The sequence below is a fragment of the Pelodiscus sinensis genome, chromosome 23, assembly GCF_049634645.1.
Source record: "Pelodiscus sinensis isolate JC-2024 chromosome 23, ASM4963464v1, whole genome shotgun sequence".
NCBI classification, from domain to species: Eukaryota; Metazoa; Chordata; order Testudines; family Trionychidae; genus Pelodiscus; species Pelodiscus sinensis.
Window position 1 is genome coordinate 16,168,848 of NC_134733.1, and position 23,740 is coordinate 16,192,587.

General features: G+C 49.6%; 1 protein-coding gene across 2 annotated transcripts in view; it reads right to left on the bottom strand.

Moving 5' to 3' along the window:
• Window positions 1-675: 675 nt before the first annotated feature.
• The window catches only part of C1QTNF12 (C1q and TNF related 12), a 44,492-nt gene continuing 21,427 nt past the window's right edge, over window positions 676-23,740 (bottom strand). Inside the window, exons 4-7 of one of the 2 annotated variants that reach the window (XM_075906352.1) lie at window positions 16,639-16,747; window positions 15,566-15,656; window positions 4,531-4,609; window positions 676-2,576 (exon numbers count right to left, since the gene is read on the bottom strand). In XM_075906352.1, coding sequence (XP_075762467.1) covers window positions 2,478-2,576; window positions 4,531-4,609; window positions 15,566-15,656; window positions 16,639-16,747 — 378 coding nt within the window. In that variant the 3' untranslated portion in view covers window positions 676-2,477. The remainder of the gene's footprint in view (window positions 2,577-4,530; window positions 4,610-15,565; window positions 15,657-16,638; window positions 16,748-23,740) is intronic. The other variant, XM_006127143.2, reaches the window with a different exon arrangement.

The window sequence follows — 23,740 nt, forward strand, 5'->3', positions numbered from 1 at the left end:
TCCTTGATCCTAGGGATCGGCCTACTAAAGTGTAGTGAGAGGATAACAGTGTACAACACACTTTGGCAGCTGATAACTGCCAGCGATTCTCAAATGGCTGTAGGCATGTCTGGGACAGATTCATCCCCATGTAACTCTGCTGATTAGACCAATTAATATGGCCTGTGTTTAAAGGGACACTCTTTGGCCAGGTTTTCCAACACTACAAGCAAACTGAAAATTACATAACACGCACACACCATCTGTGCTAAATAGCTTTTCTCCCTGGGTATGTCTAAACTACATGGCTCCGTCGATGGAACCATGTAGATTTGTTTTTTTGGCAAAGGCAAATGAAGCCGTGATTTAAATGATCGCGGCTTCATTTACATTTACATGGCTGCCGCACTGAGCCGACCAACAGCTGATCAGCTGTTTGTCCGCTCAGCGCGCTAGTCTGGACGCTCCCCTGCCGACATCAAAGCCCTTTGTTGGCAGCCCCGGTAAACCTCATCCCACGAGGAATAACGGGGCTGCTGACAAAGGGCTTTGATGTCGGCAGGGGAGCGTCCAGACTAGCACGCTGAGCGGACAAACAGCTGATCAGCTGTTTGTCAGCTCTGCGCGGCAGCCATGTAAATGTAAATGAAGCCGCGATCATTTAAATAGCGGCTTCATTTGCCTTTGCCTATCTGTCTAATCTACATGGCTCCGTCATCAGAGCCATGTAGTCTAGACACAGCCCCTGGGTTTAGAAGTAACTGATACAAAAGAATCAATTTCTGTTGTACAGCAACTTTCCCCACAGCGTAGTAAATAAATCTTCTGTATGCTCCAGCCTCACTGGAGCGTGGAGAAACATTGGTTTTCTCCTTCCATAGAAACAGCAGAGGGAAGAGTTGACTGTATTTCTGCTGGGGCCATAAAAATGGGATCCTTTGGTTCTTTGCATTCATGGCCTGGGGAGAAGAGTGGTTGATTAGAAAAATACAACACCCCAAAACAAGGGATTTGGAATCTTTCTTCTTTATTTTCTCATCTGCTGAGATCAATGTTAAAAGGATCATCAAGCCTCTTTTTTACCTTGCCAATGTCTCTTTAGAGTTATCTGACTGCGCCATTTCTCTGCCGGGGTTGCATTAACTAAATCCCACCTATTGAACCTGGAACCAACACCCAGGTGCAACAAATTTGCTTTTTTGGGCCACAGGGACTCTGCATCTCCACATTCATGGGTGAAAATCCTGACCCCGTTGAAGTCAAAACTCCCATTGACTTCAGAAGCATCAGGACTTCACACCTTAGCAACAGAGAATGCCTGAATTTGGGAGTTACAGGTCCTATTAAGACACCAACCTGTGCAAACTAGAGTCTGGACAAGCACTGATCCTGTGAGCTGCTCATTCGGTGCCTTCCGGGGGAGATTCACAAGACCTCTGAAACAGGACTTAGCTGAGTCCTAAATGGTGCTTGCATTAGCTTGGAGAGTGGCACTCCCTGTTATCAATCATGCATTTTCATCAATTACACCATCTAATTAGCACCAAATGAAATGACAGCTTTCACATGGTCAGTCTGGGCCTCTGATCCCCAGCCTTTTCCAGCTCTGTTGGCAACTAGCACTGTGTACCTGACATGTTTACAACTTAATATATGGTGTCCCAGCGATGCTGCCTCTATGGATGTGACTAAAAATATACATATATCTCTTACTAAAACATAAGAATATAAGAAAGCAGGGAATTGGCTAGAACTGTTGCCCTTGCTTGTTTGTCTTGCCCTAAAAAGTCATCCTGCAGCCAACACAAAATGTTCAGCTTCGTCAAGAGATTACGGAACGACTTGGACACAAAGTAACAATTCTGCTTAAGTCCTTGGGCCCCCAGAATTACAGTGGGAAATGCTTGAGTTTGATGATAGTTAAAGCAGTCAGCACGCTGTGTACCAGTCATCCAAGAGTCGGGAGGGAAGATGGGGGGTTTCAGCTTGTCCAAAGCATGATATTAGCAGAGTTTGCTGGCAAATCCCTATCTTCTTCCTCCCAAATACAAAGAATCCATCTTTTTGTTAGCTAGTCTGCAAAGAAACTCAAAGCAAACCCATCAATTCCCAAGACATGCTGGATGCAAGCTCTATTGTGTTATGCAGATAGTTATTACGTAACACTTTTCAGACCTTGGTATATTGTGCTGTGAACTTTTGGTGAAGCACAGACAATTTAAATAATATACAGTTCTTTTTTTAATTATTATTATTATTATTGTTATTTAAAGTATATTTGTAGGCAGAACTGATGTAGACATTTAACAGCAGCAACCTCTGAAAAGCAAGTTGAGTGTCGGTGGAAGGAAACGCTCTTTATTTCACTGTATTAGAAATGCCAATGGCTAACAGGGAGCAGTCCTCTAGGGTCAAAGAAAGGTTTCTTCAGTCAAGTGTGTGTTGCAAGGCTCCTGGAGTCATGTCCTTCCCCACCCAACCTGTGGTCGACATCCAGGTTAGATGCCCATAAACATGCCCATGAAATCCGATCCATTCTGAATTGTGATGGAAGCTCCTGCGCTGTTGTCCACAAATATTGAGGTGTATTGTCCAGCCTGTAGGTTCAAAACAAAAGGGGGAGGAAGGGAACTAAAACTGCTATCCAATGTACAAGACGGGGTGGGCAATAAGCAGCCCACGGGTCGGACGCAGTTTGCCAGTTATTTACCCTGAGCATCCACAAGTATGGCAGCTTGCAGGTGTCAGTGACCACAGGTCACTGTTCCCAGCCAATAGGAGCTGCGGAAAGTGGCGGTCTGGTCCATGCCACTTTCCACAGTTCCCATTGGCTAGGAACAGTGAACTGCAGCCAATAGGAACTGTGAGTGGCCGTGTCTGCGGGAACTCAGATAACTCTGTGAACCAGGTCTGACCTGCATACTGTTTATTGCTCACCCCGGGTGTAAGGGAAAGCATAAAGCAGCAAAAACTATTGTTAGGTTGTACTCAAAGCACTTGTGCATGGTGGTTTCAGAGAGCAGGGAGCTGATGAAATATTTACACTGCAGCATTGTGTGTTTGGCTTGGTACTATTCAATTCTATTTATATATGTTTCTTGGCTTGATGTTGTTAGAGTATGAAGACCATGTAGTCTACAGGTTAGAGCAGTCAAGCACAAATCAAATGATTAGTCCTTACTCTGTCACTGTCCTGGTGAGTGACCTTGGGCATGTGGTGCTCCATGCCTCAGTTTCCTTCCAAGAATTTAAGATGATGCTACTTACCCAGTGGTAAAGCACTGTGAGATGGTACAATCAAGATTTTAGGTTTTCACTATTATTAGTATCACAGTTTTTATTAATTCTGTGATTAAATTTGGGAACTTGGAGCTAGGAGATAAGGTCTCCACTTCTAGCCTTGACATAGACTTCCTGGGTGACCATTTAATTTCATGGTATCTTTTATCCTACAATGAAGTTAATAACATTTCCCTAATTCATCGAGGGTGGCAGGGAGAGGAATGGAGCTGGGCTGAGAAGTTTAATTCTATAATACAGGTTGGGCCTTCTTAGTCCAGCACCCTTAGGACCTGACTGGTCACGGATGAGGAATTTTCCCAGATGTCATTTCTGGCCCTACTATTTCACCAAGCTTCCTGGTCCCCCCGGCCTCCTGCAGTCCAGCTGAGCTGTGCATCAGGCTTCCTGACTCCTGGGCCCCTCTTCCCAGTGGTGGAAGCCCAGCTGGGCTGCATGCCAGACTCCCCCACACACTTCCCATTCCTGCGTCCCCTCAGCGTGCTGGGACTCTCTGATGCCAGACCAGAGAGTCCCAGTTTATAGAGGTACAACCTGTACCTATAAAGCACTCTTGCCCCAGCTCCACAAAGGAAGCTTGGAATCTTCATTCCTTTGTGGATTTGGGTCTCTGTGATCCCACCATACTGTGTGCTTTCTGTGTAAGCTCGAAAACTTGTCTTTTTCCCCAAGGGTATGTCTACACTACCACCCTAGTTCGAACTAGGGTGGTAATGTAGGCAACCGGAGTTGCAAATGAAGCCTGGGATTTGAATTTCCCAGGCTTCATTTGCATAAAGCCGAGCGCCGCCATTTTTAAATGTCCGCTAGTGCGGACTCCGTGCCGCACGGCTACACGCGGCACGGACTAGGTACTTCGGACTAGGCTTCCTAGTCTGAACTACCGTTACTTCTCATTTCACGAGGAGTAACAGTAGTTCGGACTAGGAAGCCTAGTCCGTGCCGCGTGTAGCCGCGCAGCACGGAGTCTGCATTAGTGGACATTTAAAAATGGCGGCGCCCGGCTTTATGCAAATGAAGCCCGGGAAATTCAAATGCCGGGCTTCATTTGCAACTCCAGTTGCCTACATTACCACACTAGTTCGAACTTGGGTGGTAGTGTAGACATACCCCAACAGAAGTTGGTCCAGTAAAAGATATGGCCTCACCCACCTAGATTCCCTAACATCCTGGGACCATGACATAGCTACAACTACACAGCGTACCGAATAAGTGTGGAATGTTTTATCACCCTCTTCCATGCCTCCTTACCTGTAGCTGTAGCAATCCATGCACATAAACAGTGAAGATCTTGCTATTACTTTCCAGACCAGCAATGACTTCCAAAGATCTAAATAGCAGTAAGAGAAGAACAGAATATGCACAGTAACTGAGGCGGCTAGTCACATCTGCTCTACACACAAGCAGAAACAGAGACAGCCAGACTAAGGCTATGTCTAGACTCCAGCGCTTTTCTGGAGGTATCCTGGAAAACCAATGCTGCATCCAAAGAACGTGTCCATTTTTTCAGGAAAATTTGCGAGTTCACCATCCCTGTAAACCTTGTTCTATGAAGAAGAAGGGATGTGTCGAAAGAGCAGATTATTCCGAAATTTGGCACTGTGTAGATCCGCCAAATTTCGGAAACGCCTCTTTCGACAGAAACGTGGAAAAAGATATGCAAATTGTGGTTTGCAATTTGCGTATCTTTGTCCGAATTATCATAAATTAGCATATATAGTCCACACCCATGTATAACCCGTGCATAATCTGCGGTTTTTCCTAAATGTATAAAAAAAGTATAAGATAACCCGCGCATGTGTATAGCCCTCGGGTTATATACGCTACTGTAAGGTACCTGGTAATTGCTGGCCGGACTGCAGGAGGGGAGCCGCGCTCGCGTCCAAGCTCTGCACAGCCGTGGCCAGATGAAACCCACCCGCCTCCAGAAGGGGGGGAACAGAGAGCGCAGACAAGCGCTCACACCCAGGCAAGTAAAAATAAACTTGTATACCCCGTGGATATGTATACCCCATGGGGGGGCTGCGGGGTTTGTAAAACTTTGTTATATGCACTAAAACATGGTATCTTTGCAGTCTAGACATAGCCTGAGTCACAGTCCTTCCCTTCTCAAAGAACTTTAACACTCCTGGGGAGCAGAAACCAGTACTAGCACAGACTTTGCTACCTTGGAGCAAACTAGGGATGTTAAATTGCATTTAATCAACTAGTCAATGGAATTTCAATGAGTCAATAAGTGGGGGAAACTGTGGAGCGCAGCAGAGTTAACTCCCAGCCCTGGGAGCTAACCCTGCTGCCGCTCTGCCTTTTAAATGTATTAAGAGCCACCAGGTTCTTAATACATTTGAAAAGCAGAAGTGCAGTCCGTGGGTGCGAGCTGGAAATCAGCTGATTCCCAGCTTGCCCAGTCCCCTGCTACGCCTCTGCCTCCCGTACTCCCCCTCGGAGATGGTGCTGGGGGGAACCGACTTTTAAGCCTGCTCCCCCCAGCACCAGCTCCTGCTCCCCCACCCTTGCTGCCTCTCTCAGCAAAGTGTGGGGGGGAAGTGACTAGTCAACTAGTTGCTTACATCCCTAGATCAAACCAATGCTCCATCTCCATTATAAGTTAATCCTCCCCAATGCCTTCTGGGGCTCTAAAGCGAGATAGCGGCTACGTCTACATTGAAGTAGGAATAAGAGATCCTCTGGAAAAGGGCTTTATTCCGGAGGATCGCGCCAGTCTAGACGCTTTTTTCTGGCTTTTCCCCAAGCCGGAAAAAAAGCGGCGGCCATGTTTATTTAAATCCCGCGGGGGATATTTAAATCCCCTGCGGATTTCCCTATTCTGAAGTTGGAAATTAACATGCCTCTTCCAGAGAAGGGGCCAATGTAGACGTAGCCAGCATGTCTACATTAGGGAAGTCTGCTTCGGACTGATTTTCAGGCTTCCCTGCAGTGTAGACGTGCTATTTTGAAATAAACTATTTCGGAATAACTATTCCAGAATAGCTTGTTTCAAAATACGTGTGCAGTGTAGACATACCCTTAGAGACTAACAGGTTTACTAGGTCATACGGCTTTTGCAGGTAAAACCCACTTCATCAGATGAATTGTACAGAGTATTCTTTGATTGAGGTTACAAAGCAGGTCAGCATGACTGCCAGGAGTAAACCAGATCTTCTGAATCCCTGTCCAGGACTGCACTTCAGTGCTGAATCAATACCCTAGGATAGCATTAGGGCAGCAGAAAAGAGGGGTGAGTGACAGGTGCCATCCGCCAGATGAAATCTGAAAACACCATTGCTCCTCTCTCTTGAACCGTCATGCACAGTTGCTGTTTGCTCTAAAGCTATTGCCTCCTTCTGCCCAAAAACCAGCTGCACACGACTTGCCAAGCACTACGGGTGTGTCTAAACTACATGGCTCCATTGATGGAGCCATGTAGATTAGGCTGATCGGCAAAGGGAAATGAAGCCGTGATTTAAATAATCGTGGCTTCATTTAAATTTAAATGGCTGCCGCGCTGAGCCGACAAACAGCTGATCAGCTGTTTGTTGGCTCAGCGCGCTAGTCTGGACGCTCCCGCGCTGACCTGAAAGCCCTTTATCAACCTCCCCGTTATGCCTCGTAGGATGAGGTTTACCGGGGAGGTCGATAAAGGGCTTTCATGTCGGCAGGAGAGCGTCCAGACTAGCGTGCTGAGCCAACAAACAGCTGATCAGCTGTTTGTCGGCTCAGTGCGGCAGCTATGTAAATTTAAATGAAGCCGCAATTATTTAAATCCCGGCTTCATTTCCCTTTGCCAAACAAACAAATCTACATGGCTCCGTCGACGGAGCCATGTAGTTTAGACATACCCAATGGGTGGGAGTTTCTACAGCCGCCTTCTGCCACTCATTGTTTATTAATTGCTTTGTTTTTATCAGGCCCCTGTCTAATGAACAGAAAGTCATTTCCAAGAGCCAGACCATCCTCTGAGTGCTGATGAGCCAGAGCATGTATGGAAATCTCTGTGTTATCTAGCCAGTATTTACCCTCTCTCCACAGCTCTGCAGAAGTCTCTCGGAGAACTGTGTGGGCAGGGGAAAAATCTCTCCATGTCACCCTATGTGCTCTGAAACTCTCCCTGTCGGATAACAGCCACTGGGGCAATCCATGTGAGCACAGCTCCATCCCCACTGTGTCACGGAGCAGGGACAGAGGCATGTGGCTTCCCAGATCTGCCCTGTCAGTGGGTAGTGCCTCCAGCCTCTTCTCCTCAGAAAACCAACCCCACCCTGCTCCTTTCCACAGCGAGGCAATGAAGGGAAACACAGCGAGTGCCAACATGTGGCGTTTCCAGCCCCCCAACATGGAGATAACTGCGTCCGGGGAGCGCGCTAACTGCTTGGCACCAAAAGCCAACTAAGGAGTTACCTCTGCGTGTCATATCCTGCCAGATGCCCAGCCCACGCAGGATATTTTCTTCGTTAATCTCTCTCACACGCCTGCTCTCCTTCCCGCTAGTGTCTATCCCTCTCTCACTCCCCGTCTCAGCTGGAAGCCCGCAGGCTCTTTCAGCTCCCTCAGACAAATGACTGGGTAAGCAGGCATCCCTCGCACATTCCACAGGCGGGCTCCGGAGCAGCAGTTCACGGAGTGCCAGCAGAAAGCTCGTCTGAACAGGCTCCCATCATGAGAGAAATGCTCCTCTCCCCTCCCCCTATTCTTGCACCACTCCAAGGGACCGTCGCGTCCTCACCCGTTGCCAGCGAGCAGGAACAGCCTCTGGTAGAACCTGGCGTTTGCCAGGCTTCGCCACCCCGGCTGTGGGACAACCGTTTCCAACGCCATCCGAAGAGGGCCACGGGAAACGCCCAATGAGAACACAGCTCAGCCTCCCAGTGGGCCCACGAGCTTAGTCTAATCTACTGAGTGAGGCTGAAGCCTTAGGTCAGTTCTGACACAGCAAGAACACGGCAGGGGTCACAGCAGCTACTAGTCAGGAGGCAAGGCCCTCCCCATGTCATGGCTCTAATCCTGTAAAAAGGTCCCTTACGCTCATTGGTGCCAGCTTCTCATTTTGCCAGGGGGTGCTTGACCCACTCCCTCTGTTCCAGGCTGCGCCCTTATTTCAACCCTTCCTCCAAGCCCCCATCCTGAGCCAGCCATCCCTTTTCCCAACTCCCCCTTCCTTCCCAGAGCCTGAATGCCACAAATCAGCCTTTTGTGGCGCTTCAGAAGTGCTAGGAGGAAAGGGGAGAAGATGCTAAGCGTGCGAGAGGTACGGAGGTAGGGGAGGGAGCTTGACATCAGTGGGTGCTCCGTGCTAGGGCTCTATCTGATTTTTTTCCATCCAGGTATGGAATAAATTTTGTTCTGTGCACTGAGGTATGTGCCGTGTGCACCACTAATAGAAACACAAGCTGCTGCGGCTCTGCTAATCAGCTGGGCAGCATTTGAATCTCTCCTGGGTGGCCACCCAAGTGATCGGCTTACAGGAACGCTGCTCCACACACACTAATTTTTCCCCATGAGTGCTCCAACCCTGGAGAACCCATAGGGCCAGTGCCTGTATTTATACTAAGTATGGCATCGCATTGGACTCAGTGGGACTGTGTGTGTGTGTGTGTGTGTGTGTGTGTGTGTGTGTGTGTGTGTGGCTCCTCTCTACAGGATCAGGGCCTACAACCATAAATTACAGCTGTGATGTATCCTAGAAAGTGGCAGTGCTCTAAATGACATCTGGCCTAGTTTCCTAGTTGGGGGAAGGATTACCCAAGGTAGTCACGCACCAGCCTTGCAAACTACCCCTGGTGTCAGAAGAGATTGGCTGTTGACAGCCATTTTTCAAAGCAATTGCTCCTAGCAAACAGACAAAGTCCTTGTGGGAGGGGAGTGAGCTGCTCCCATGAAAAGTACTTTGTTTCCTCTCAAGTGTCTTCATCAAAGCAGTCAGGAGTGTGGAGAACATGAGAAGGGAGGACGACTCCCACCCCACCTTTTATTTTGACAAATGATTTATCCCTCTTCCCCTCTCCAAGGCATTATGAGGCCATCAGGCCCAAGTGCTCGTGGTTCTGTAACTCTCAAGCCTGTTCAATAAACAAGGAGAATGCTCTCTTGGGCCCAATAAATCCAAAAGGTACACTTGAATAAGGAAAGCTCTGTTTAAAAACAACTGAAAACAAGACTTAAGGCTCAAAGATAAGCCAATCAAATCAGGAGCCTTGTTATAAGGCCCCCCCAAATTTACACTGCCCCAGATACACCTCTCCTATGTACTTTCCCACCAGCCTAAAATTTTCCCTGCAGTTTCAGTTAGACTTAGTTAACTGAGGGAATCCAGGACAGCCCCGTGTGCACTAGAAAATGGAGATCAGCCGTTCCAAGGGAGGACGGATGGTCCAGCGGTCACAGTGCTGGTATGGGGATTAGGGAACATTGGCTCAAGATCCTGCTCCACCACAGATGTCCTGTGTGACCCTGAGCAAGTCACTGTGCTGGGGATGAAAAGATGATGATAGTCCTATTTCCCAACCTTACTGAGGTGTTCAAGAGTAAATGCAAGAAAAATTGCGACTCTCAGATACCACGGTAACGGGGTCAGATAAAGTCCTTCAATCCATTTCTGCAATGCTATTGAGAAAGCAACACATGGGAATAAGGCTCCACAGCATCTTAGTGGAAGTAAAAATAGTCTTTCACCTTCCTAGAGCCACATACATAGGCTAAGTGTTTCAAATCCCTTTGAAATCTCAGCCATAGATACACACTGGCTGAGGGCTCTATTGAAAACTACCTTGGACATCACTCCACTTCATCCACAAGGGACATTTTCCTACCTAATAAAAGTGTGTGAGATACAGTGCAACCGGCAGCCTCTGCCCATGAGAGTCCCAGGGCTAAGGGGACCAGTCCAGCTCCCCATATAATCGAGGGGGCTATAAGATAGCGAGGAGGCCAGGGTCCAGGCTGGGCGAGAGATGCACTTAGCATAGCTGCCTGGAGGAAACTTGCCCAGATGCCTGATTCTAGTCATGCCACCACATACAAAAAGATGGGGGGTGGATGTGGGAGGCTCTGATTCCTGCAGCTGCACACAGTGGGCCTGAAAAAATTTGGGGGAGATGATGTCCTTCAAATCTCATTTAGGTCTGGTCAGCGCCTCACTTTTCAGAGTCCTGAAATCATACAGGACCACAATAAAGCAACACACCACTGGTCTTGTTAGCAAGATCCTGGCCTCCTTGATGGGACGATGAATGCTCTACACTGATCATTACAGTGGTTCGTAATGTGTCGTTTGCTTGGGGACCAACCGAGTCTTTTCCACAGGCCGATAAAACACAGGACTGACACCTGGGAGTTATAGTAGGAGACTTCACTTCACTTTCATTAGAGGCAAAGTCAATCCCATTTATGGCCATCCACGGGGCAGGGCAAGGAAAGCCAAGGGTCTAGCTCAGCAACACATTTAACGACATTAGTAGGTTTCCTGTCAAGTTGTTTTAATGATGTATTTTTAGTGCTCTGTGCCCAAGTCTCACTACAGTTTGGGCTATCAGGGCAGGTAGGCTGGGGTGGGTGGATGAATCCTGGAATGTTCTAAGCAGGAACCTCTGGTAGTGAAAAGCCCAAGAGGGCCTGGCTGCCCTAGCAGAGAGGCACTGCCCTCTGCTGGGCAAAATGCCAGGCTGGCCCGTAGGTTTGTCAGGTCCCTCTGCCGAGCTCCCGAGGGAGAAGCCTGCCTGTTTGTAAAGGCCTCGGCTACTTGTTAAGCTGGTGCCTGGTGGGTTCCAAGTACTTCCTTAAGACCCTGATCCTGCACAGAGAAGGGTGCAGCTGCATGTCCCCGTAAGATAGTGCTAATTGTTCTCCACTAGGAGCCGTCCTTCCTGTTCCCTGATGCAATGTTGGCTCTTGGAGTTCATTGATTTTCCATGACTCTTAGGCTCCTAGGTCACATTATCCCAGTGGCCATGGGTGCGTGGGTGGGAGGCGGGGGTATGCTTTTATAAAGGTCCTGGCACATTTAGCATCAGGAACTGTCACCTTCGGTTCTATGCCTATTCACCCTCCTGACTGGCCCAGCATTTTGAAGGGCAGCGTCAGTGAGATGCTGAGCTCCGTCCAGATGGGCTGCAGATGAAATAACAAAAACCTAGCTTCTGTAGTCTCCCTGCCCTAGCAGCACTCTGGGCAGTGAAGTCTGAGGGACGGGTTTGTGCCTCTGGAAGATTGATAGGCCCGTGGGTCGGGTCGGTTACCATAATGACAACTTGTACATCCCTAGGGTTTAGCACGGCACTTATGTGATTACATTTAGGAAGCAGTTTGTGGGTGTGGGTTGTCGGAAGTCAGGGCAGGGCCGGCGCTCCATTCGCAGCTAATAAAACTTGTCAAAGCCACAGCCGGGCCTGGATTTCAGACCCTTCATCTCATCCCTGCCTCCTGCAAACCTCTAGCTCCTTCTCTCCACTCAGCACTGTTGGCCAAATTCAATTCTAGCCTGTTTTGTCTATGGCGCTCTGAGTGTTTACCTAGATACCCAGCCAGGCTGAGCGCCATCGACTGACAAACAGTGAGCAGGCATGACAATGGGAGGTGGGGGGCAAAGGGGGCAGAGGCCCCAGGGCTCAGTGAGTCAAAGGGGCCCAGGACTCCGGCTGCTGTTGCTATGGCAGTGGTGGTGGCTGACGCACCAGGCCCTTTAAATCACTGCCAGAGCACCTCTCCACGCAGCTCTATGGACTGGGAGGGGGGGGAGGGGGCAGTGCTGCAGTCTGGGGGGCGTTGAGGGCTAGATACCCCAGCCCCGCCCCTTTTTCCCTAGGCCCTGCCCCTTCTGGGAGCACAGAGCCACTTCCCCACCTTGCTCAGGGGCCCAAGGAAGATGTTGATGCCCCCAGCAGTGAGAACTCATAGGAAACTGTGTACAAGGCTCAAGGTTCTGACGGTTCCTATTTCCCGGGGGTTCCTTGGGCCCAGAATTCGTCCCGGGTGAAGCCTGGATCACAGGGATTTCCAGAGCAGGTCAGATCGTTAGTCCAGCAAATCTATTATCCTGTCTCCAGGAGTGGAGCTGACAGCCCCTGTGGGCTCCCAGGCAAGGTCAGGGAAGGGGCCTGGTTCCATGCTCCCAGAAGGAGCTGAGGGTGGAAGGGGCAGGCCTGAGAGCAGCTGGCCTTCAGCACTGTTCAGAGCATGGTGCGGCCCTTCCCCGAGCCCAGAGTCTGCAGCAAGCCACTTCAACAGGAATTTAAAGGGCCCCAGGGGGCCAGCCACCATCGGGTTGATATTTCGGTCCCAGAATTGTCAGGCCCTGGGGCCTGGGCCTTTGCCCACCCTAGTCTGCAGGCCTGGTCCTGTGCCCAAGGACAGAGATGAAATCGAATGGTCCTTTCTACTGTGCATGGTGGGGAAAGAGGAAACACACTAATCACCCAGGATTCATGGATTTTTTAAGGCCAAAAGGAAACATGTGGATCATCGAGTCTGACACCCTGTGTCACACAGGCCAGGCAACCTCAACCAATGATTCCTGCATCCAGGGCATGGCTTCTACTTTTCACTAGAGCATCTCTAATTCATGCGAAATGTACCCCTCCGCAGGGGACCAGTCTTCAGCGGTGCATCACCTTGGTGCTGACTCGTGTTAATTAATTTCTTTGGGAAGCATCTCTCACAGGGTGGAGCATGCATTTTTCCATCAATTAAGACATGGCAAAAAGCCTTCCTGAAGTTAGCAAAGCAGGGGAACGCTGGGAAAAGGCACCAGCCCAGTAATTTATGCTCAGTTCTGAGGAAACCAAAAAACAACTCTATCACTACCACAACAAACACCCACGTATGGACTGATTGGACCATGTGTAGGCATACAGGCTTGCATAACCCACCCGAGAAGATCATGGATCCTTGTCCTTCTTTAGTGACTGTCCAGAGAAAAAGAAAAGAGCCTACCAGCACTGCCTGCTAGTGCTTAAGTGGTTGAAAAATGAAAATCATGCTGAAGGGAGAAACTCTTCTCAGTACTGCCTGACTGTGTACCTGAACCTCTGTACTCCAGGGGTCCCCAATCTGGGAACGTCTGTGATCCAGACCCTGGCAGGGGAAGGCAGAGTGGCTCCCCCTTCCCCACAGCTGGGAGAATGGTAGTTCAGTGATGCACTTCCCCTGAGGCTTTTCCCTGCCGTTCCTATAGCGACGGAAGGTGTGGAGCCACGTGTGCTCCACATGCCAGGTAAGCTCCCCATCCACATCCCTCCCTCATGCCCAGACCTTGCAGCACCCTCCCTGGCCCGGTAAATTCTTTTATCTGGCATTACCCTGTTTCCAGATTACAGAGGTTCAAGTGTAAGAGGTTCTCTGCTAGCTCATGTGGTAGGATCTGTGGTAGGATCTCTAGGATCTGAGCTCCCTTCTCACAGTCTGAGTGACTATAACATGCAACCAAGAGCTACTCACGAACTCCTAGGTGACCATGAATTCAGAGCTTTCAGAGAAGGACAACCATGGCATTATAAAATTAACAGCGACCTTGCTTTGTAGGTAGAATGCGAGCGCCTTTGTGACTGAGCGAGAGGTGGGTGGGCAGTATCCCACAGCTTTCTACCACACACCTCAGCCATACCAACAGGCAGTGCCATACAGTCACAAGGGCAACATTTTGTATTAGTAAGCTCATCTGGTTGGGCAGCGAGACTACTGATCTGTACGGGCAAGTACCCAACATATTACGGTGCCCACCTGCCAAGTTTGCCTGTGCCGGAGTTCCCTGTTAAATTTCCTGTCACTGCTTTTATTAGGGCCAACTCAAGAAAAACACCTGACGCTTTTTAAAATCAAGTGTAAAATGTCTGTCAGTGAATTTCTTGAGGATTTGTCAAGGTCCCATGTGGGGAGTGATGAAAAACAAAGGCCTCTACCTTCTAACAAGCAGATAAGGTAATAAATCAGGCAGCTCCAGTGAAAGCTGCCACATGGATGGGTTCCCCAGCCCTGAAGAGAGGTTACAAGCTCTAGTGTTAAGGAGAAGGTTAGTTTCCTTTGTCTCACCTCAGACAACAGCAATAGAGAAATCCTGGCCCCATTACAAGATATGGCAAAATTCCCACCAATAGAGAAATCCTGGCCCCATTGCTCATAGAATCCTTGCATTCAAATTCCAGAACTATCCCAGCACAAAGGCTCCCAGGAGTTGCTACAAGCTATGGAAAGATAGTTACACCCTTCTGGGCACGGGGAGTTGGAGTGACTTGCCCAGGGCCAGGCAGCATGTCAGTGGCATACCATGGGGAAAAAAGTGATTAAATTCAATCCAGGTGTGATTCTCTGCCATCAGTATTGTTACACAAGAACAGCCACACTGGGTCAGACCAAAGGTCCATTTAGCCCTGTGTCTTGTCTTCCAACAGTGGCCAATGCCAGATGCCTCAGAGAGAGCGAACAGAACAGGGAATCATCAGGTGATCCCTCCCCTGTCATCCATTTCCAGCCTCTGACAAGCAGAGGCTAGGGACACCATTCCTACCCATCCTCGCTAATAGCCATTGATAGACCTAATCTCCATGAATTTACCTACTTCTTTTTTGAACCCTGTAAAAGTCCTGGTCTTTACAACATCCTCTGTCAAGGAGTTCCACAGGTTGACTGTGCGTTGTGTGAAGAATAACTTCCTACCCATTGATTTCATTTGATGACTCCTAGTTCTTATGAATTTGACCTCAGGAGTCCTGATTCAGAATCCCCTTCCGTCCCCTTCCCACAGCTCAGGACAGGAGAGCAGACAGGCTCACTAGGTCCTAGGCAAGGTGTTTGTGTGGGAGGCAGGGAGGGGGAGGGCTCTGCCCTCCCAGAAGGGGCAGAGTCTTAGGTGGAAGGGGCAGGGCCAGGGCCAGGGCAGACTGCCCTCAGGGGCTCTGGAGCATGCTACACAAGGCTCCGGCAGTGATTTAAAGGGCCCATGGCTCCTACCGCTACCTCAGTAGCAGTGGCAACAGCCAGGAGTTCTGGGCCCTTTTGAATCACTGGGCCCTAGGGCAGTTGCTTTCTTTTGCCCCCCAAACCTGCCCACCCAGCGGCAGGCCTGGCTCAGGATAGCTTGGAACCATGATGGCACAGAGGAGAGGTGAGTGCTTTATTCGTTAGGAGATCCAACGGTAATAGCCAATCTGTTTACTGAATTTGAAAAGATGAACACCAGGGCATTTGGAGATGCTCAGTCCAGTAGGTTTCTGATTGGTCCCTCATTCAGAGGCTCTCCATGACATTTGCTAAGAGAAGCAGTCTCTGACAGGTTAACACCCGCACTGCAGTGACTCACGTGTATCGATGGCAGAGGGATTCGATGCAGATCAGCACACGGACGTTGTCTCTGGCTCGGAGCTGCACTTTGCTCTTTAGCTCACTATGGTCTTGGAGAGAAGCAAACCATGAAAACAAAGTAAAAAGACACTCCCTTTACAGCAGGGCAAATCATCAACCACCATACGCTATAGCAGCACCTACAGCTGTGTTACAGAAGCACCCCTCTGGTTTGGCATTGGGGTGAATAAGAGGGAAAAGCCTCAGTGAACATTTTGGTGGGTTCTGGATGTCCTTTTGGTTTAACCATGTTTGCCTGTTTCCACATACTCAGTCCACACTTTCCATAGTCATGCGCGCGGGGAAGGGGGGGGGGGGGGTTTGAAAAGTGAAGTAGGGCCCAAAATAGAGATTCGTTTGATTAAGAAACTAAATTACTTTTGGGCAGCAACAGGACAGCTGATAAAGGGTCAGAGCTGCCCAGTGCCCTTCAGATACTGAATTCCCAGAGCTATTCTCAGAGAAGAGAGCCCAAGCAACACAAGGGCTGTTCATACAAAAGCCCTACCAACAAATTCCAACTGGCAAACAAACGAGTAACAAAAATTGAGGTCTGCTATCCATGGACACTGTGCTCTCTGGGAAATCAACTGGGAAACCATTCGCTGTAAATAATTCAGCCAGCTCGAGCCAGAACCAAAAGCCACATAAAAGTCTGAGGCATTGTTATCTATGAGAGGCAGGAAATGCAATGGAATGTCTGTAGGATTCTAAAATACCAGCCCTTCCTCAGATTGTACCCGCTTATGGTAGCAGAGAGGACGGCTTGTAACACCTGTGTTATAAAATGGCAAAGTGCATGCAGTGGCCTGCCCACGAGAGGACAACACCCTACTGCTGCATCCCGCTAATGGAGCTTCTCTGCTAGCTCAGATGGTAGAGGTCTGCGTGGTACTGATGAATCATGCCAGTGAGTGGCGCTTACACATGCTTCACTCTGAAGAGCATCCAAAAGGCAGCCAGTGGGCATTCTAGAATCCCTCCCCATGCCTGGAGGCTAAACTAGAAAAGGCGCCAGTGAACAACACTCACCGATGTGGACGTTGGCTGAAAACTGGTAGATGCCAGACACAGGTGCTGTGAAGCGCCCGGTTGCCAGGTTCAACCCTGATCCCCGCAGGAATGCTCCTTTGGCCAGAGGCTACAGGGGGGAAAAGAACAGCAGACCTTGAAGAACATTCCCCAGCAATCTGAACCCCCAGTACCTCTACCCATCGCAAGCAGAAAGAAAGGGCGCGTGAGAGTGCAGAGCAGGGATCTTCCTCTCTGCGGATTGCAGGACCCACAAGGGAAGCGTTTATCCCAACAGGTCAGGATCAAGTGGGCACTGTGCAAGTTTCCCCTGTGCACCTCTGTGAATGCACCTTGACCTTGATTCCCAGCACGCCTGCTATCCTAGTACTCTATTCCCTCTTCCAACACCAGCTTTATGAGTGCATCTCAGGCCAGGTCTACACTAAACCCGGTAGCTCAGCATAAGGTATGCAACTCCAGCTATGCAGAATGCCTTAAGCTGGTCGTCTCCAACCTTTTTAACCACAAAATCACTTTTTCAATTTAAGTACAATGTAAGATCTCTCTCAAACACAAATACCCCTGCCCCACTTCTTTCCCACCCCTTCTCTGAGGCCCTGCTCCACTCCTTCTCCGAGGCCTCACCCTGCTCATTCCATCTCCCTTCTTCCCCCATCCTCACTCACTTGCACCAGGCTGGGGTAGAGGTAGGGGTGCAGGTTCTGGTCTTGGGCCAAGGAGTTTAGCGTGAGGGAGGGGCTCTGGGTTTAGCCCAAGGCAGGGGACTGGGGTCCAGGGTAGGATTCAGGGTGCAAGCTCTGGGAAGGAGTTTGGGTGCTGGGGAACTCACGTCTGGGGCAGGAGGTTGGGTGCAGAAGGAGGTTCAGAGCTGGGACAAGGGTTCAGGAAGCAGGCTCTGACTTGACCACCACTTAATTGAGACAGCTTCCAGGTGTGGAGCAGTGGGATTAAGGCAGGCTTACTCCTGCCCTGGCCTTGCACCACTCCGGAGAGCACATGGCATGTACAGCAGTGGCTCCATGGTGCCATGTACTGCCCCTCATCTACAGGCATTGAGCCCACAGGTTCTACTGGCCACAGTTCCCCATTGCTGATCAATGGGAGCTGCAGGAGTGGTGTCTGCAGGCAGGGACAGCATGTGGAGACCCCTCCTGCCTCCCACTCTGCCTTTCTCGGGGGCTAAAGGGACATGCCAGCCACTTCCAGGAGCAGCAATTACCACAGGGATAATGACTCCAGCCACGCCAGGTTAGGCATTTTAGAACTCGCTACTCAAAGAATTAAATGTAAGCGTAAGAGAGAAATGAAAATTATGAAATGCACAGACCAGTCAAAACCAAAATAACCCACTTTGCAAGCAGTAAAAGAAGTAACAACAACCCCCCCCCCCCCCCCACACACACACACACACAGATGTGTTGGGTTGGGAGATTAGAGTGAAGGACAGTGCGTGTTCGTGAGAATGACAGAGACACACACAGTGTGCGAGTGACAGAGATTGCATTGCCAAGCTCCTCCATCCCCTTCTCTCTGTGTGGAGACAGGGTATAGGAGTGGGAGGAGAGGAGACACCCTACACAGCAAGCAGGAGACTCTGGGGGTGGGGTGGAGGGTAGCTCCAAGGGAGAAGGCAGGAACAGTATGATAGTGGGTAGAGGGGCAACTGAAGTGCTAGCACTTGATAGCTTTCTGGCCAAACTAATCAGGATCACCTGTCAGAGACTCCAAGATCTACTGATAGATCTCGATCTACTGGTTGGTGACCATTGTCTTAAGCCAAGCTTGATAGTCTCCCCATAGCAGGAGGCTGATGGGAGTAAATGCTCCTGCCAGCTTCCCTTACTCCTTGCAAAAGCAGGAATACCGGACACTGGCGGGAGTGCCCTCTAAGTTTGATTTAGCAGGTCTTAACTAGACTTGCTAAATTGAACTCCAGGAGATTGATCACGGCAGCACTGATCTTCCGTGGAGTGAAGACAAGTCCTTACCTGCTGCCCCTTCCCACCCTCCACTCTTCCAGTCCTTGGGGCCCTCCTCAGACAGCCAAGAACAGATGTCTTGAACTTGCAGCACCCTCTTCTATTCCAGGCCAGAGATTCCCTACTTTGCTCAAGGCTCCTGATCAGCCTTACCCCTCTGCTACTGCAGTCCTGCGTCTCTGCAGTGCCAAGTGTGTGATGATTCTGTGATGCAGACACAGAGGAGACAACAACACAAGGCCTCCAGCAGTTTCCTACCCCTCTAGAGTTTGATAGGATAGGACAGGACTGATTCCCTCGCACCAGCAGTAATGCACAGCCATGCTGAGCTCTTATGGAATCTATATTTAGCTTCGATGTCTTCCGAGTTTGGCTCTGAGAGGAAAAAGATCAGGCAAAGCACAGTGTCTCCCGGCGCAAGGAAGTGGTCTCGAGTCAGACTCACAGCGGATTATCTGATTGAAGCTAAAATAAACTCAACACGACGTGTTTATTGTTAGTTTTGGCCCGCTCCAGATCGGTTTGGCTGGAGGCAGGGAGAATCAGAAACAGCTCTGATGGGCCAAAAAAGCCAATTATTCAGAGACTCTGCCTCCACCACAAAGGCATTATGTGAAATGTAAACGCGTCGGTACAAGTACTATCCCCCGTCCCTGCAAGGTTTATATAGCTCCGGTCTAGGAGGAAGAACAGCTTCTGGCATGTCCCAGGGCTTAGGTGTGTCAATACATGCACTGCATCTAAGGTATCTGCACACACCAGGGAACTAAAGAACTTTAACATCACTGAATTGTCTGGTATTCGTGCTTCTGACTTTACCCTCATAGGCCTATCATAAAGTCTCTCGCTAGTCCCCATGATACACTGGGGGAAAGTCTCTCCCATCCGCAGCCACAACAGCTGGAATGCCATCTCTCCAGATGCACTATGGAGTCCGTTTGTTTGGCCTGATCTTTGCGGCGACCAAGCAGCATCGGACACACGGGAGTGCTGGTATTTGTATGTGGGAGAAGAGTTGAGCGGATTGAAACATGCATTGGAGTGGATGTTTTAATCCCTGGCAGAAAGCACAGAGAGCTTTGAATGGCAGCTCTTATTATTGTTTCTAAATGGAAAGAAAACAAAACCCAATTAAAGTAAAAAAAATCATTCTCTACCTTTATCGAGAATAAGTCACTTGCATTTCCTCAATCTCTAAGCGCTTGGCTCTCTCCAAGGCTGGTTTTAAACCAATATTGCCCCATCTGGCTTTGACACAGTTCTATACTGCTGTAAGCGAGAGGAAGGAAGTCAGGCCCTGTATGTGTAGGTACAACCATGCCCGGGAGTTTTTCCATTCCTTTCTCAGTGAATCAATTAAACTAACAGAAGAAGCAACCTAATTCCAAAACCACTGGCTATACGTGGAAGGCAACTGCAGGCACCAGTAAATTACTGCTGTTAAACCATTCCTGTTTCTTCAAGTCCTCTGCGGCTTTGTGACTCTTTGTGAAGGGGAACACACAATCTGAAAATCTGGGAAGGGACAGGATTCATCGGACTGTATGCCCCAGCAATCACCCTCCCTGCCCCCACACCAATTATAATTCCCCACTGAGCTCACTGCCTGACATTCGCGCGACTCATTCCACAGCTGCCATAATTGCTGCAGGGAGTAATCCGCAAGAAATTTACAATGTGCTCTCAGTTAGTTCCAACGAGCAGCCCCGAAGCATGTCAATAACACGTCCGTGCCCAGCCCTCCTCTGCAATCCAAGCCTGGGTTCTTCCTTCCCCTGCCTCACGCCCGCCGCGTGATTAACTTGCTGGTGGGAACAGGGAGTCGAGCATCATAGGCTTAAGACGGAGGCTGGGTGCTGCCAGGTGGAAAGATTTCCTTTCTACACATTAAATTGATGGATCCGTGGAAACGAGTCTGTGGAGCAGCCACGGCAAAGCACTGGACGCCCTCTGACTGCCTAGCCCAGGTGAAAATTCAGCTGTCAGAATGGCTACGTCTACATTGGCATCCCTTTCCAGAAAAGGGATGCTAATGTGACGAGTCGGAATTGCAAATCCGCGGGGGATTTAAATATCCCCCGCGGCATTTGCACTTACATGGCTGCCGCTTTTTTCCGGATTGGGGATAAGCCGGAGAAAAGCGCCAGTCTAGACGCGATTCTCCAGAAAATAAGCCCTTTTCCGGAGGATTTCTTATTCCTACTTGAAAGGACTTATTTTCCAGAGAATCGTGTCTAGACTGGCGCTTTTCTCTGGCTTATCCCCAATCCGGAAAAAAGCGGGAGCCATGTAAATGCAAATGCTGCGGGGGATATTTAAATCCCCCGCAGATTTGCAATTCCGACTCGTCACATTAGCATCCCTTTTCCGGAAAGGGATGCCAATGTAGACACAGCCAATGAGTTTAGCCTGACCTCAAGCCAGGAGAGATACCAGGCTTCCTCCCTGCCCTGCTCAGCCCAAGGAGCACCCTCTTAGTCCTGGTGAGTCTTGCATCGCTCCAGCCACGTTCCCTGGGCCTCAGTCAAATGTAAAGCTAGAATCTCATTGCACACTAGAAGCTGTGCCCGATCTTAGCTTTCCTGTGCAGAATACGTTCCCCAACGCAGCTGGGGGAAGCGATGGTCTTGGGAGAACAGAATGTTTGGAGCATGGTAGACAGGTTGCTCAAAGGGAGGAGCAGGAATACCACCCACTCATCTCAGATGCTGTAAGACTGAGGGCATGGTGAGAGCAGCAGCAGGTGTGTGTGTGAGGGCAGAGGTTGGGGTGAAGCATGGAAGTACAAGGGGGCACACGCACACCCCGATGCCAAGGTTGGGAGGAGTCCAGGGGAATCGGGAGTTAGCTGCTGGGGGCTGGCACCAGCGGCAGGTATCCAGCCCCCCTGCACTCACAGGCAGCGGGGGGGGGGGGGTGACACCTCACGGCCCCAGTTGGCTCTGCTCTCCCAGCCACGTCGCTCGGGGGAGGGGCGGGACAGCCCCCACACTCACTGGCAGGAAGCAGAGCGCTGTGCCTGGGAGCCGAGAAACCTGGGGCCACGTTGCTCCACTTTCCCCACCACTGCCAGTGAGTGCAGGGAGGGGGCAGACCCCCACTGCTGGTGCTGGACCCGTGGCTCTGCTAGTCCCATGAGCTGCATCATTCAGGAGAGGAGGTGGGAAGAAGGGGGCAGGGGTGGAGCAAGGGCAGGAAGGACCAAGGGTTCCAGGGTGGGTCATGTGGTCGGTGGGCCCCATGGCCCCTGTCAGCAGTCGCCCCGGGGAAGGATCTAGTGAGACCGGGGAATAGCAGAGAGGGGCAGGACTTGTGAAGTCTCTGGCTCAGGGAGAAGGAAGCTCAGCTGCCCTTAGAATGCCCCCACGTCTGGAGACTGGGGGCACCACGCTGCAGTGCTGGAGACTTTTGAACGGCTCAGTTCTGACCCAAAGCCCCATGAAAGCAATGGGAGTCTTTCCATGACTTTTGAAGGGCTTTGGGTCAGGCTCCAAGGAGCAGAGTTGCTTCCTCCCACTTAAACTGGAAAAGCGTCAACGCCTTGAAAGTTCAGCTCTTAGAGCGGCGCCTTAAAGCAGTGGCTCTCAGCCCTTCCAGATGACTGTCCCCCTTTCAGGTGTCTGATTTGTCTTGCGTCCCCACCCCCAAATGTCACCTAAGTGTGTCCAAAATCACACACAAAAATACAACAGTGTCAGAGAACTCTGTTCCTGAAAAACTGCTCCCATTTGCATGTTATCGTATAATTATGACATAGTTCAATGGGAATATAGATATTGTACTTACCTTTCAGGGGCTAGTACACAGAATAGCATAAACCAGTCCCTATAGGACAGTCGTTTGTACTGACTTCGTTTGTGCTTTTAACAGTGCCTGTTGTAAAACTAGGCACATATCTCCGTGGGTTGAGACCTCTGTATACCCCGGGCGGGGGAGAGGGGACATACCCCCGGCTGAGATCCATGGCCCTAGCACATGCCCAGGCACTTCTTGTCCAGACGCTGAAATGAAGCGTTGGCACACACAGGCCCCATTGATCTGCCAGCTCTGGGGATGGGCGTAACAGACTTGATAACAAGGCCTGGGAAACCCCAGCCCACAGGTCGGTTGCTCAGATGTCTTGATTCACATTCTCACTCCTAATTAACCAGACAGCTCATCTCCCTCCCTGGCCCTGCCTATGTTTCCAAGTATAACCTTGCTCCTATGCCAGAGAATGTGGGCAGCTGTCTCCCCTTGCCTGAGAAGTCCAGTCGGTCTGCAAACTGTGTCCCTAATCCTGCAGCCCTGAAGAGTCTCATTAGCAATGGGACTGCTTGACTGAATAAGATCTGTTGGATAGGCCCCTTCAGAGACAGGCATCTGTACAGCTGCCATGGAAATGCAGCCACTTTTGGGGTGTGGCACAGTTGCTAATTAACAGCATGAACACACCTGACTGTTGACTGAGTGACTGATAGCAACCAGCAACTCTACTGGAAAATGACTGTAAAAATGAAGTCATGAAATTGTGCGTCCATAGAGCTTGTATCAAGACTGCCCAACAGTAATAATGAGATTAATAAAATAAAATTATTATTATTATTATTATTATTATTAATAATAATAATAATAATCACTCACTCATCCCTTTGCAACTAACAGCCACACTATACATTATTATTCCATTTACAAGTAGTTTATAAAGGCTCAATGGATGTTTTCATAGATAGTTAATCAATTGCCCACAGGTTGCTAACAACCATGGTTTATAACCATTAATAGCATCTCCTACCAATGTCCTTCTAACCATATCTGTTCTATGCTTAGAACATTGAGTAACCCTTTAGTCACCCTTTCTAAGCTATTTATAAATGGAAGCTTAGTTTAAAGTGCAACCCATCTCAGGCTAGGTCTCCGCTCATAGGAACATCAACTCAAGATATGCAACTCTAGCTATGTTAATTAGGTAGCTGGAGTCGAGGTACCTTGTTTCACATTTCCCCACTGTTCCCACAGCGAGAGAACAATGGGAGCAAATGCTTCCATCAGCTTCCCTTATTCCTTGCAGAAGCAGGGGTACTGGTAGTTGGCGGGGGCATCCTCTGAGTTTGATTTAGTGAGTCTTAACTAAACTCACT